The following is a 15,472-nucleotide window of genomic DNA, read 5'->3' as shown; positions in this document are numbered from 1 at the left end:
TTATTAATTCCTTGAATTTGGCCAATCTTTTAAATCTTTAACAGACCAGAGGTTTGATCCTTGGTGATCCTTCCATGGTTAAAAAAAAAAATTAAAGCAGTGGTTTTTGTAGTATTTGATAAAGGATAATCATATTAAGAATGTTCATTATGTAAGCACAATTTGAGCAAATAATAATAATAATAAAATAATAATTGTTCAAATTAGATTTTGATAGGTGTTTGCTAAGAATAATGTCACCAAAATTGGAAAATGAGTTTAAGAGTTTATTATGTGTCTTTACAAAGTAAGAAATCCTGTATATGGAAATAACCTGATAAATATGCATGATCCTGCTCATGGATCAGCCACCACAATTACATTAAATAAAGAGGAAAGATGTGAGTTCTGACACTGAATGGCAGGTGAGCATGCTGCTTAATAGAACTGATTTATTTTTATACACAGAAGCTTTAATACTTTAAATATATTTCCCATCTCGCTGTTTGTTGTACCTGCCAGAAACTTTACAATGAGGCATGACTGACAACATTGTGATATTACACCATTATTGTTGGGCAAGTGAATTGAATCTTTATTTAAAAGAAACAGAAAACTTTCACTTACACGTGTTTGAGCTGTGATGACTACATTTTTATCTCTCTCTCTTGTGGAAGTGGAGGAAAAACTGCATCCTGACTAAAGTGCGACCTCTGGTGGTTAAACACTGACCACAAATAAATTGATGTACAGTTTGGATTTGAAGTTTTGGGTGGAGACTGAACAAAAGCTCAGAGCCAAACAGCGACTAAGAACACTGCTGTAGTTTAAGCTGAAAGGGTGTCTGGTATCATGGCTGAAAGGTGTGTATTATTTTTTCTTTTTAAATACATTTTTTTGTACAGTAACTTAACTGAAAATTAAATTCTGTCTTTTAAAGTTAAATTGAGCACTTTTAACTTTAGTTAAAGATATTTACTAAAGAATATGCCAAATGTGTGTGATGTGTGCAGGTTCTTTAGATTCCTCCTCCTCACAGTTTTCCTCAATGGACTGGATGCATCAAGGTACTGTAGCATTTATATAATCTTATATATTTGTGAATATTTGTCAGATTTCTGTACTTCTGCCTGAATTTATCAATAACAGACCAGCCATAAACCAGGAGCTTTCCAACTTGTTCAATGAGCTGTGGAGGTTGGATGTGAATCGCATGAAGCCTGGAACAGACTACACAATCTCTGTTCAGGTGAGCAGCATTTTCTTACCCAGACAGCACAAATCTTTTGTTTTTACAGACACCAGGGTTTTTTCTGTTTCACATGTTCAGGGTCAAGCAGGCTTCGTAAGCCAGGGTAGCCATGTAGTACAGGATCACGCCTCACAGCCTCTGTTCTCAAATGTTAGTGAGAGCAAGCTGAGAAACATCACCACCTTCTCTCGTGAGTGTCAAACTGAGTGGATTCAACATTTAGGTCACATGCTGTTTTCATTGGGATAAATGGGATGTCTTTGCTTGTAGACTTCATGAACCTCCTGGACAACTATGAGTGGTCTACAGGTGTGACAGAACAAGTCTCAACAGAGGAGCTGAGAGAAATAAATCTCTTCCTGGATGCTGTTTTACAGACGCAAGTCATGAAGGTGTGTTTCACATGTTATAATCAGTCACATCTAACAGACTGCATCTAGTGGCTCGAAGTACTCACCCCCTTAGTGCTTTATTGAATTTGATGTTAAAAAAATCTACAAATCCATCTTAAATCTATTCTGCATCTTATATTTGGAAAATATTGCAAATTTTGTGTTTTTGTGTTATTGAAAAACTAAACTCAGAGGTTCTTTTGGCAAAAACAGAATATGAACATAAAAAATTAAAAAACTAATAATATTTTTTTTTTATCTATCTTTAAATCTGAATGTGTTGAAAGATTAGATGTAGCAAAAAGGAAAAGATATTTTTATATGTTACTTTTTAATTCATTAACATTTTTATGAAAGGTACCCTTTTGGGTCCTAAGGGTAAAAAGTGCAATTTTTTTGTAACTTGCATCAAAATCTATATATTTCTTTAGTCTTTTTTTTAATCAGATATTGACCTACTGTAGACTGTGATAACTTCATGCAAAATATTTTATTTTGCACCTACTTTTGAGGTAATGTTGCATATTTTGTGTTTTTCGCAAAATCAGGTGCTCTTATGACAAACAGAAAATAAAAACATGTAAGAAAAATTTAATAAAAACTTTTCTCCCCTCCACACACACACACACACACACACACACACACACACACACACACACACACACACACACACACACACACACACACACTAAATCTTTAATGTACTTGAAGGGGTAATCTCACCAATGCTGACTATTTTTTTTATTTCTAGTAACTGTTCCTGTTGCAGCCAGCTGTTTGTTTTCACTCTGGTTGCCTAACTATTGCACAGAGAGAAGATTTTCAGCTTGAGCTGTCTTGTTGTTTTCCCACATTTTGAGGCTGCAGCTGATCTCCAGAGGGAGTTTTGTCTCTTTCTGTCTCTGAAAACACTACTCCATGATGTTAACACACAGCTGGAACATCTGTGGCATGCTATGCTGGCCTCAGCTGTGGGAAAATGTGAACATTCAGTACTTGTTATGTTTGGAGGAGAAGCTGGTTTGGACCTGAAAGCCTGTAAATAACATTGACATGTTTCAATTTACTTCTGTTACTCATGTTTTAAGTATCATTCATCTTATTATATATTTAGCTACGCAGTGTAATTGTGGGAAAAAACAGATTTCTTTCATGTTTTGAATTAAAAGACTGAGCATGGTGTCGGTACTGATGAATGTCATGAACATGATTTCTTCACAGCGGGCGCATCAGTATCTGGTGAGCAAAGGACAATCCAGCTCTGACTTGAGGTTGTTTAAGAATCAGCTCAACTTGATCTGGTTCCATCTCTACCACCGGGAGAGAAACACAGGGTGCGATTCTGCTGAACATCAGACCAGTGGTGTATTCATCATTTTAACTGTGTGTGTGAGGTGAAGAAACACTCTTTTTTCTTTTGTGTCACAGCCTGGACTCCTGTGGATTTGAGCATGTTTTTGTTGGAGAGACAAAATCTGGAGCAGAACTAATTGGTTTCCACAACTGGGTCCAGTTCTACCTGCAAGAAAAAAACAGGCACTTGGACTACAAAGGATACAAGGCCAGGCAGCACGACTTAGTGAGTTGATTTTTCACTGTGACAAAATAACCTGCTTTTATGTTTTTTCTAAATCACACTCTTACCTTTCCCCCTGCAGCCTGATCATGACGACCACGTCCTGAACCTCCAGTTCAGTTGGCACGGTTTGGTGAAGCCCGTCAGTAGCGCCTTCATCGGGACCAGCCCTGAGTTTGAGATGGCTGTTTACACCATCATCTTTCTAATGAACACAGGGAGGACCACCACGGTGCTGGTTGACATCGACCAGTGTCAGGTGGAGCTGGTGGTCATCAGACATGGACGCTCTATTGGGACTGCATTTCCCAAACTGCTCAGCAGCAACAACAGACATGTCAGGCAGCGTTCCAACTGACTTCATGCAGATCTGATGGAAGTTTATCTGCAAGGAAATGTTATTAATAGGAACTCCAGAGATCCATAATAACTCTACATTAATACATTTAAGTAATTACTGCTTTTAAAAGAAGAGACATATGTTGTTTTTTAATCTTTTTCCATTTATTAATATTAATATTAATCACTTCTAAACACTTTTCAAATCTTGATTTAAAAAAACCTTACTGATAAATACTCCTTAATCCTGTTCCTGTGTGTAAAACTAAAATACCAATTGTACAAAATGATCCCTTCAATAGTGTCACACTTTTTATGTCTATGCATATGAGCAGTAATATAAAGGTGAAGCTGGCCAACACATTAGAATCTAATGCAAAATGTCTTTTTTAAATACACTTGCTCCAGTACAATAAATTATTGCTGTTGATTAATCAAAACAGAGCTACTACTACATTAATCTGAACCACAAGTTTATATCAGATTATCAAACAAGTCGCCACAAACCACACATTTTACTTTTGAATTATGCAGATATATCAATAATACTTCTTTTTAAATAAGGATAACAGACAACGGAAGCACTAAAGCTTTATACAGTAAATTAATATGATGATCAGGGTTTAGGTTGGACATTCTTTGTTATTAAATGTAGAAAACCTAAGAATTATTTCTCCTTTAATACAGCTAATTTTCACGAGAAGTGTCTTCAAAGAGTTGAGTCTCGCATTAGTTAAATACAATTTTTGCTACTGAAGTCTGACTTGGGACTAAGGTGAACAAATCAGATTTTGCAGACATGTCCATTTTGGATGAGAAAGTGCTTCTGAAATGGAAAGAAATTCAACCAGAGTTACAACTGTTCATAGTTCATCTATTGGCAAATCAAGATTATTTGTATAGCACATTTTATGTACAAGACAATTCAAAGGGTTTTACATAAAACATTAAAAGCATTACAGCAGGGTGCAGGAGAAGCATCCATCCATCTGGATGATGGGTGGGTGGGTGGATGGATGGATGGATGGATGGATGGATGGATGGATGGATGGATGGATGGATGATGGACAGAAGAAGCATTAAAAGTACAAAAAAATAATATAAAGAGAAACAAAATCATATTAGGACATTGCATAAATAATAATAAACGCCTGTAAAATGGTTAAATAAAAACAATTAAAAGCCAGCAACAGTCTAGAAAAGTTAAAAGATACCAGATTACATGCATAGGCGCATAAGAAAATAAATGTTTTTAACCTGAAGAAGATGCATATTCCAGCAGCCTTGCAAATCTCACAGTTTCCATCTCTGTCATTAAATACAAAATTTTATTTCACTGATGAGGAGGAGGAGGTCATTTTGTTTGGTTCCCTTCATTTTTTCAGTTCTGTTATTTCTATTCTTGGCAGGTCTTGTTGAAATTAAATCACAGAGATTCTTCTTTTCAACTGCTGTTTGAGAAATGCACAAATAAACATAAATAATGCTTAAGTGTGATACTGAAGGGAGGTTTTATTTATGTTTGTATGTATGTATGTATGTATGTATGTATGTATGTATGTATGTATGTATGTTGAGTGATTTTATGGGGCTCTGGGTCATCCTTACACCCACAGAGCTGATCCAGATTTATTGATTGTGTCAAAGCTACTAAAACATGGATTTGGCATCAGATGGAATTAAGGGTAATAAAATAACAGTATAAGGCCAGTTGAAGCAGGGAAAGGAAATGGGGAAAACTAAGATAGCGAAATGTTAGTTGTAACACTGTGAATTGATTATAAATAGCATCCAGCTGGTAAATGTGACTGTGGCTGTGCAGAAACAGTTAAACATGTTCTTGTGGATTGCAAGAATACACCTGGCAAAGGCGGGGAATGTTTAGAGAGCTGGGAGCGCTTGGCATGACAGTTTTTAATGTACAGACATTGCGGCAGTTGGATAGTTGGGATAAACTGAAAAAAGTGGTGCATCGGATAAATTTATATAAGCGGATCTAGGCTCTAGGTCTGTCTGTGCTTTGATTTTTTTTTTATTATTATTATTATTTATTTATTCATTTTTTCTGTTGTTGATGTGGCACCTCTGACCAGTGGATGGCAGCAATACGCCATAGATGCGTCTAGTCTGCCTAACCCAATGAAGAAAAAGAAGAAGAAGAAGAAGAGAGAAAAAATCAGAAGAAGAATCAGCACAGGTGGAACACTTTCTTTAGTTCCACCCATTCTCTACGGACAGTTTACAACGAGACACGGAGGAGGAACGCATGTTGTAGACACTTCCGGTGCAGTATATCAACACTAGTATTGCGGATTATTTAATGTATTTATAGCTAAACGGCAGCGGTAAGCATGGAGGTCTTGGAGGGAGAGTTTGGAAATATGACTCCTCTGGAGTTGGCAGCTCCTGTCAACACGGTGGAGGTGAGTTTGAAGGAAAAACGGATTGAAAGTTTTTATCACGAGTTCAGAGAAGTTAGCATCGAGGCTATCAGCCCAGTCACACAACTCAGCCTCAGATGTGATGTGATGGAGGTGTATGACCTGAAATCACAGCCCGCGGTTGTGTTTTGAGTGATGTCACTGGTCACATTAGACAGAAGTTTGCAATAGTTTTTACAATTCCTCACAGTGCAACTGCAGACAAAAATGACAGTCAAATAAAAAGATTAAACTGCTTTTTTTAAGGAAAAGATGGCACATTGTTAATTTGTTTTTCCTTCATCTTGACAGGAAAAATGGAAATTGCTACCGGCGTTTTTAAAGGTAACCTGCTCATTACAAATCCTGTGTAAGATTAATGACAATAAGAGAACTGATGTGTTTTTATTAAGGTTTAATGCAGTGTCAGGCGTTTTCAGTGGATAATAGAACTGATTTCAGGTCTGATAAGCACCAATTTCCGTTTAATTCATGCTCTAAAATCTGTATCATTCTGTATGAAAGGCTCTTTAGATATGTGGAGGTTGTCCAGGATACATGCACTAACTCACACTTACACAGGGTTGTGTGTGTGAACTTTATCTGTGTTGTTGCTTCTGTTCTACATTTGAGGTAATTTGATACCATTAAAGTCAGACTGAACAAATAATAACTAAATATATGGTTTAAATCATCTGCAAGTCTCTGCATTCTGAGTTTTTATCATTTTACATTTAATTTGGTCATTTACAAAATATCACAGACTAGTGAAACGGTTCATGATGGTATGACATTAAATGTGTGGGTCTTAAAATCCAAACTAAATAAAAATGCTATTAAACTATTTGAATTCATGTGGCTGGACCTTATGTTCAGCCTGTGTGACTGTTTGTAACATTTCATTTTTTGTCGATTGGTGAGTCACCACCGCTCAGTCGTCTATTACGTATTTCATCATGGATATCTCTTTTCACTGGTTGGTTGTTCTGCAGGTGAAAGGTTTGGTGAAGCAGCACATTGACTCATTCAACTATTTCATCAATGTGGAGGTAAAGCTCGGACACAACACCAGCGTGTGTCACGGCTGTGTCAGATGCACTTTGAGTTCATGATGAATATCTTGTTTTGACAGATAAAGAAGATTATGAAAGCAAATGAGAAAATCACAAGTGATGCTGATCCAATGTGGTACTTAAAGTAAGTCCAAACTTAGTGCTCATGACAGTTGCGTCTTCTTCTTGATTCAGATTTGAGTTAATAAAATTGTTTTCTTTGTAGATATCTGAATATCTATGTTGGCATGCCTGATGTAGAAGAAAGCTTCAATGTAACCAGACCAGTTTCTCCTCATGAGGTGAGCTCCATATGTGGAAAGAGCACATCAGCAGGTGTCTGGTGTTAAATATTAATCATTTCTGACTGTAATTTATCATAGCTTGTTATTAGAAGAATTAAAGTTGTTAACTTACATAAAGTTTATTTCCCTTTTTATAAATACCAGCAAGTAATGGTTCCAGCTTCTAAGTTTTTGTTTTTATCTCTTTAAAAAAAAAAAAAAGAATAATTCTGCATAAAGTATTTGCGCATTAAAATAAGTTCTGTAGATCTTAATTTTTTTAATCTCTATATTCCGCAATTAAAACATGTTTTGTGTCTCCGCAGTGTCGCCTCAGAGACATGACCTACTCGGCTCCCATCACAGTAGACATAGAGTACACCCGCGGCAGTCAGAGAATCATTCGCAATGCACTTCCGATTGGGAGGTAACTTTTTATTCTGTGTTGCTTTCAGCTTAATTAAAAATAATTAGGCTGTGCCAAAAAATGTCTCTGTAGGTGTCCCACTATATCGTTCAATGAACACATATGCTTTCTTCACTTGTAATAATAATTTTAAGTTGCATTCAGTGTCATCTTGATCAAACTAACCCTAACCCTTTTGTCAGGATGCCAATCATGTTGCGAAGCTCCAACTGTGTTCTTACAGGAAAGACTCCCATGGAGTTTTCTAAACTCAATGAGTGTCCTCTGGACCCAGGTACACTGATCAGACACATAACCTGTACCTAACTGTGAGCAGTTTGTCATCATTCTTCAGTGTCATCACACCACATCCTCTTATTTTCAGGGGGTTATTTCATTGTAAAAGGTCAGGAGAAGGTCATCCTGATCCAGGAGCAGCTTTCAAAGAACCGAATCATTGTGGAGCAGGACAGGAAGGGTGCAGTTGGAGCTTCAGTTACCAGGTAAAAGAACATATTTCCTAAAGCAATGCCTCCAGCTGAAGCAGATATTATTGTGGTGGAGGACCAGAGCAGTCCTGAGCTTGCAGAACTGACCAAAGCAAAAACAGAGGCAGCGTTTGAGTGTAAATGAAACAGTATGTCGATGGAAAAGACTGCAGTCTGGTGGCTCTTCTGCTGCCTTCAAAAACTCAAGTTAAGGGAGGAGGGGAACAAACAGTAGAGTAAATAAATGTAAATTTTGTGTCTTGATCAGCAGTAAAATCATCTAAAGATGAATAATATTGATTTGCAGTGTTTAGAGAGTTAAAACTAATGGCCAGTTTCCACTTACAAAAAAAATGCAAATGTAAACTTTAACACTGGCATTGATGTTTCCTACCACTTCATTGATATTCTTTAGTTCAAAAGTCATAACAGATTCTGTTATATCAAACTCTTCATTTGTAGACAGCCAATACTGATTGAACTATGGTCCTAAAGTGTATTTTTTCCATTTAAGGTAACATTCATGTTCTTAATTTTTTTTTTTGTTTTGTTTTGTTAAAATCAAAAATATTACAATTAGTCACTCTGACATGGTTTTGTGTTTTAGTAGTAGGAATGACAGATTACTGTTAAACTCATGTTTTTGTTTTTTATATTCCAGCTCCACTCATGAGAAGAAAAGCAGAACTAATATGATTGTGAAGCAAGGCCGGTTTTACCTGAGACACAACACGCTGTCGGAGGACGCGCCCATCGCCATCATTTTCAAGGTACAGGAGTTTGGCACAGATGAGTGCTGACACCGTTAAGTAACACCGTGTGACCAGGTGGTGGTGCTACAACACAAGATAATACCAGAAGAAGTTTGGATGTCTGGGCACCTATTTGTCTTTATATCTAAGTATGTATTTTTTGTTTTTACAGTTCTGAATTATGTGTCAATGCAGCAGGAGGTTTTAGTACAAGTCTGTGCAGTTATTAGTTTAACAGATTGAATTTCTTACATTGCCCTTTGTCCACAATGAAAATGTCAGTTGGACAGCTGGTATTATAAACTTCTGCCCCTCTGGGAAACCTCTTCAAACATGTTACATTATGAGTATGAAGTGTCAGTATCCACAGTTCTGTGCATGCTCGCTCTGTTTGCTGAGCTCTTCTTCCCCGCCTCTCTCCGTGTTTGACGCCTTCGTATCCACTGCGGGGCAGATGGATCAGTTCCCACAGCTTCACATTTCCATAAGCAAATGTCAGACAACCTTGTGACTCCCAGTTCACCTCCACCTCCCTGTCACTTCCTTATGTCTCCTCTCTACAATTATCAGATTTAAAAGACTACTGTTTGTGTATTTTTGTGAGGGTTTTTACGTGATTACACAAATCCAAAATTTAAATTAAACTTTTATTTTACACTGTTACACATGTGTTTGCTGTTTCTTGTCAATTAACTTCATGTTTTCATGTGACCCACACAGGGTATGGGTGTAGAGAGTGACCAGGAGATTGTGCAGATGATTGGTACAGAGGAACACGTCATGGCCAGCTTTGCCCCGAGCCTGGAGGAGTGTCAGAAAGCTCAGATCTTCACACAGACTCAGGTACCTCAATAACATAGATCAGGGATGGGCAACAGCAGTCCTCAAGGATCACAGTCCTGCTGGTTTTAGATGTTTCCCTGCTACAACACACCTAATTCAGATCAAATGGCTCTCCTCCAAGCATGTCAACCCATTCAGGTATGCTGCAGCAGGAAACGTCCAAAACCTGTGAGCTGCAATTATCTCTGCATTAACTGTTAAAAAAACAATCAGCAAATGGTGTTGTCATTACAAGAAAATGTCCAAAAATTAAATAAACAAGGGGAAGTCTTAAGGGTCTGTGGAAATGACTGATATCATGAAGGTTTTTCTTTAAGTTTCACACACAGATTGTGTCATAACGATTTGCAAAATTAGTTGCTGTCTTATGTCCGACAGAGGCAGCATATAGTGTTAGTGTATGCTTTTACAAAGCAAAACCACTTATGTGAAAATATGGCGTGCAGACAGCATTGTTGTGTAAAGCAGCATGTTCTGCTTCGTCACACACATCCAGGTCTCTTTAGCTTCATGACTGCCCTCACTGCCTACTCAGGTGTATCAGCTTTAATCCCCCCCCCCCCCCCAACATGACTTATGTTTTTGTTTGGGTTTTTTTTTCTTTGTATTTAAGCACAGCTTTCTTGTTGGGACATTGATAAAAACACTGTTGCCGGCTGTTGTCATGTTTGTACAGTAAAAACAAAGCTGCAATCAGCTGCTGGTTAGCTTAGTATCATAAAAATACCAGAAACACAGAGACTGCTAGCCTGTCTCTGTCCAGCTATAAGTCTGATAGCTTTTCCAAAGCTCACTAATTGGAGTCTCTACTCGTTGCCGAGCAACCTCATGGTGGCAGCAAGAATCAGGAAGTTTCAAAATGGCATGTAAAACCCCAGCATGTCAGTTTGACTCTGATTTTTGCATCGTTTGGCAAATAAGATGTAAGGTGGGAAGCACTGAACTTTACAGATGTTGGCAGGTGGATTTTATTTATTTATTTATTTTTAACCTTTGAACAGTCTGGCTGAGTGTCCTGATGTTACAACGATCATGTTGCTATCTAATGCTTGAAATATGACTCCTAAATAGAGAATCACTGGTGAAATGATCAAATATTTTTGATTGGCTATTTGATAATTGGCTTGTTCAGATGAATTCATTCAGGCAGCTGGACTTTATGACATGTTGTGACCTCGTTACCGTGTGATTCGGCTGGAAGTTCATTCACAGACCTGATGAATTATCGTGCACCTCTGATGTGAGCCCTTCAGTTTAATCTGAAGATCAGGAGGATGATGATGTTCAGACACAGAAAGGAGCGTCCGCTGTCTGTTTGTTTTGTTGTCCATCCCTGATCAGGTGACAAGGCTTTTGTCTTTCCAGCTTGTTAAGTAACATTTTTCACGGTCATTCAGAAGTCCCACGTGTTTTCTTTGACATCTACAGATGAATGCAATCGGCCAATTTGTTTTATCATGAAGATTATGTTGTTAGAGAATCCACTGATGCATTGATGTGGCCATATTTGCATCCTAGCAACCAACACCCACAACCCTTGTGTTGCTCTGTCTGCCAGCCACCACGATGCCTTTTCATGGCATTCACTGGGTCATTGTGTTGTGCACAATGAGACCTAAATCTGTATAATTAAAGGCAGATAAAGCTAAAGAAACATTATCAGGTTATGATAAATAATCTGCCCAAACTAAGTTTGACTATCATCTTTTTTTTTTTTTTTTTTTTTAGACAGGAAAATCTGAGGATCGCTGAATTTTTTCAAATGTTTATTTATATGAATTAGATGGTAATTATTTTTTTTACTGCCTTTAAGCCTTATTTATGTGTTTGTATATAATATTTTATGCACGGTACAGTGCAGAGTGGGTGGTCCTGCAGAAAGCCCTCAGCCTTATCAGCCTCTGGCCTTCCTGTAGTTTTGTGTAAAGCTGCAGCTGAACTCTGGCTCAGGTGTGGATGTGTGTGCACATACAGTGATGGGTCCATTAGGCCCTCTTACATTATATGTGACTCATCACAAGTGTGGCACATGTGTTTTCTCTAATCTTTTACTAGTTTAGAAAATTCAATGCATTAATAATTTTTTCATATATTGGTCCATTTGATAAATAAAAAACTTTTAAGAGCAGGATTTATTCATTTAATTTTTTTTTTCTCTGAAACTAGAAGCTGTTGCTCATCCTGGAGTCTGTGGCCTAAAGCCCCTCACAAACCAAATCAACATCAACAGCCAGGGGAGATGAAAGGCCACCTGTTGTGACTTTAGGCCACAAAAGTCTGGCTGGGAGGGTGGGTGAGGGCGCTAGGGCACACCACAAAGACAACTTCCCGCTGCCAGCATACGATACACTCCTGCACAAAAGGACATATGCTTTTGATGTAGAAGAGAGCTGTAGTTCATACATTCATCAGAAACAAGGAAAGTTTGTCAGATGTATTTTGATGACTCAAAAACAACAATTTCTGCATTTTTCTCTATAAAACAAAGTGTAAATGTATATAAATAACCAGTAAAGCTGCTCTCATATTTTTCTTCTTGTGTGAGAGAGCTAAACACATCAGTAAACGTGACTGAACAGCACCCCACCCCCCCACCACCATCGTAAAGGCCCACTTATGCTCCCTGTCGTACCTAAATAGCATTGTCCATTTCAAACGTTGTCATACGTCTCCCTCCTCAAACTTCCATGCATGTTTTACGTTGTCATGGTTGTTAGGTCAGTTCCTCCACTAGTGGGCAGTACTAAATTCAGAGTTCAGTCCCGTGAGCCGACGTCAGTTATAGACACTGTTTGGCAGCGGTAATGTGTCGCTATAAAGTCGTTTCCAACTGCCTAACATGCCCTAAACATTTGCATATATAGCCTTTCTTCAAAAGCTCACACAATGTCTACATTTGTTGTTCTCATCTTCATTCTTCTTCTTTTTTGTTCCTTCCTAATTGTCTTCTTCTTCTACTCTGGCTTGTTTCTTTCCTGGTCGCATGTCAGCTATTCTGCTCAGCACTGCCCCGTGATTTCCGTCTTCTCCGTCAAGCGACCGATGGCTAAAGTCCCTGAAAACGAACCAAATTTCGTGCATAACCGACGCTGAAGATGGACGAAACTGTCCGTCCATCTGCATATCTGTCTTCAGCACTGAGCATAAATGGGCTTAACTGTTAAATTGCAGTTGTGTAGAGCATTTCAAGGCTGACGCTCTAATAAAATCCTGATTATATAACCACATCATCATTTGACAAAATCTCCATTCAAGTAACTTGAATACAAAGAGTGAATTCAGCTAAACCTACAAGTGTGATGCCCTCTGCAGACTGTGTTGCACACAGGATGGACGTGAGATGCACCTGACAGTGCTTTGCACGCCAAATGATGAAAACGAATGCTTTCCACAGCAAAATATAGAACTGATGTAGAAGAGCCACCGTTTCTGGTTTGACTCAAACATTTCCTTATATGTCTATTATCCTGTTTCTTCTCATGATTTATTAATTCTCTGCTCATCTATATTAAATATATAAATGTAAATAAGGCTGTTTCTTGATTAGCATTCAAAAAGTTTTCAATAAAACCACAAAAACAAGAATGTAGATAAAGCTAATCAAAAAGTATTGGCTGAAGCACATGCTTATCATGCCAACCTTTTTACACAAACATCTTCAGTTACATCACAGGGCTTGAAAGCAAAAAAGCAAAACAAAAAGAAACAACAAAACTTTCAAATCTAGACTGATTGTCAAAAACAGCTCAAAGTTATAAATATCTTTATTATTTCACTGATCTAAATCAGAGTATTTTGTAATGTTTACAGTTATTTCCTCATTAATGCAGACGTGGAGTTAAACGTTAACTGTATGTTTGTTAGTACTGTTACAGCAATGTTACCAGGCCAATATTCTTGAAACCGGGTGGAGAGTTGGAACCCGAGAGACATTAAAATTCAGTGCAGAAAGGGATCACGTGTTAAAATGACAAAAAAAAAAAAGACAAACATTGTCAATCATCTTGTTTTCAGACCAGAATATTATAAATAAAATCCAAACCTGAGACTTTGTGTTTGGAAATAACATTTTTCAGCTTTAAATGTAAAAATTCGATCAAAGACGAACAGTATGAAGAAGTAGAAGATAAAAGTCTCTGCTTTGGACATTTTAAAAGCTTTTTGCTCAGTCTAGAAATTCTAATAGAAGTTGGTCTTTAAATTTTCCCTTGTTTTGTTATTATCACGTCCTCATAACAAACATGGGACTTTTGTTGCTGGAGGACACTGAAGATTCAGTTATCGTTTTTCTAATTACTACACCAACCTTGGACCTTAGGTCTTTTGAGTCTGGCAGCAGTGCTCTGTTCTTCCTGACCTCTTTTGTTTCTCCTGCTCTGTCTTTCAGGCTCTGAGGTTTCTTGGGAATAAAGTGAGGCGACAGCGAATGTGGGGAGGCCCTAAAAAGACAAAGATGGAGGAGGCTAGGGAGCTGCTGGCTTCACTCATCCTTACTCATGTGCCTGTATGGAAACAAACCAAATATCAGATTAAACTCATTATGAAAACCTGGGAAAATCCCAAATTTAATCCACATAAAAAAATATTTTTTGTTTTTAGGTCAAGGAGTTTAACTTCCGGGCTAAGTGTATTTACCTGGCTGTGATGGTTCGGAGGGTGATCCTGGCTCAGGGGGACAACAAAGTGGATGACAGAGATTACTATGGCAACAAACGTCTGGAGTTGGCTGGACAGGTAAACTTGCATGCACCTTTTCTGCATGTAGCTGACTTTATTTAATCCTTTCTTCAGGTGGTTGCTGTTTTTTAGATTTTTAAAGACTAAAACATGAGCTCCATATGTGCACCGTGGTTGTTCTGACATTAAAACCCCCCCTGTTGAGGTGGCTGGTTACTCATTCATCCATTTTTATGAACTGAAATGTGTTTACTGCCTTTTCTTTTCTCATGGAGCCACTAGAAAACAAAATGTGCTTATTATTAAAATGTGTCCGTATGCTCTCTTATGCTTCAGTGTGAATGGATCACTGTGTTGCTCCAGGGTACGTCAGCAGCTCCAGCTCTGATCTGTCACCTGTACTTTTGTTCCTGCCACCTTTTTTTAATAAGACTCTCATTATTTTCCCTCAGCTTTGTTTTTCCCTGTTTTGTTTTTGTGCCCCCTCCCCCTGTATTTCAGCCTGGCTTTGTCAGGAAAGAGATATGCAGCGGCACCAAAATCCCGAGACTGTGGAAGCACGGGGGATTTTTCAGCACCGTGACAATAGAAATGCTGCCTTGACTGGAGCGATTGAGCTAATCCGCAGGCTCGGCTCTGATAATGTAATTACTGCTGTCTTAAGGCCTTTAATTTCCCCCCCAACCTGCTCTGTATAAGGAGCAGGAGATTTGAGGAGGGGGGACAACAGAGCCCACTTTCAAAAGGGGGCTTACACACTAACAACGCCAGCAATCTCTGCACTCTCCAGTTATGGTTCCCTGACATTCAACTAATTGGCCTGGCTGCGCAATGGAAGCTTAATTTCTTTATTAATTTCAAACAGTGCTGCCTGTTTGTTTTGATGTATGCTAATGCACAGGGTGAGGTGAGTGGGTGGGGGTTGTGGGAGAGGTTGCCTTTTGGAGGCCTACTAGAGGACGGCAGGGACCTGAGATGGAGGCTGGGACACATTTACTCGAAAGCTGACATA

General features: G+C 38.3%; 2 protein-coding genes across 2 annotated transcripts in view; both read left to right on the top strand.

Annotated features, from left to right (window-relative positions):
* The first annotated feature begins 738 nt into the window (after positions 1-738).
* On the top strand, positions 739-3,716 carry endouc (endonuclease, polyU-specific C). The gene is made up of 8 exons (XM_041996176.1): positions 739-842; positions 993-1,046; positions 1,129-1,228; positions 1,310-1,421; positions 1,502-1,623; positions 2,845-2,957; positions 3,052-3,202; positions 3,282-3,716. The coding sequence occupies exons 1-8, from the start codon at positions 832-834 to the stop codon at positions 3,555-3,557; spliced, it is 939 nt and encodes a 312-aa protein (XP_041852110.1). The 5' UTR covers positions 739-831; the 3' UTR covers positions 3,558-3,716.
* A 2,000-nt stretch (positions 3,717-5,716) lies between these two features.
* polr3b (polymerase (RNA) III (DNA directed) polypeptide B) overlaps positions 5,717-15,472 on the top strand; it is a 27,680-nt gene continuing 17,924 nt past the window's right edge. The window contains exons 1-12 of the mRNA XM_041997566.1: positions 5,717-5,961; positions 6,271-6,303; positions 6,951-7,007; positions 7,091-7,155; positions 7,237-7,312; positions 7,621-7,721; positions 7,904-7,995; positions 8,086-8,203; positions 8,850-8,958; positions 9,661-9,783; positions 14,171-14,287; positions 14,383-14,517. Coding sequence (XP_041853500.1) covers positions 5,890-5,961; positions 6,271-6,303; positions 6,951-7,007; positions 7,091-7,155; positions 7,237-7,312; positions 7,621-7,721; positions 7,904-7,995; positions 8,086-8,203; positions 8,850-8,958; positions 9,661-9,783; positions 14,171-14,287; positions 14,383-14,517 — 1,098 coding nt within the window. The 5' untranslated portion in view covers positions 5,717-5,889. The remainder of the gene's footprint in view (positions 5,962-6,270; positions 6,304-6,950; positions 7,008-7,090; positions 7,156-7,236; positions 7,313-7,620; positions 7,722-7,903; positions 7,996-8,085; positions 8,204-8,849; positions 8,959-9,660; positions 9,784-14,170; positions 14,288-14,382; positions 14,518-15,472) is intronic.

The sequence above is a fragment of the Melanotaenia boesemani genome, chromosome 10, assembly GCF_017639745.1.
Source record: "Melanotaenia boesemani isolate fMelBoe1 chromosome 10, fMelBoe1.pri, whole genome shotgun sequence".
NCBI classification, from domain to species: Eukaryota; Metazoa; Chordata; class Actinopteri; order Atheriniformes; family Melanotaeniidae; genus Melanotaenia; species Melanotaenia boesemani.
Note: the sequence above shows the minus strand (reverse complement) of the source record. Positions and strands in the feature narration are given on the sequence as shown.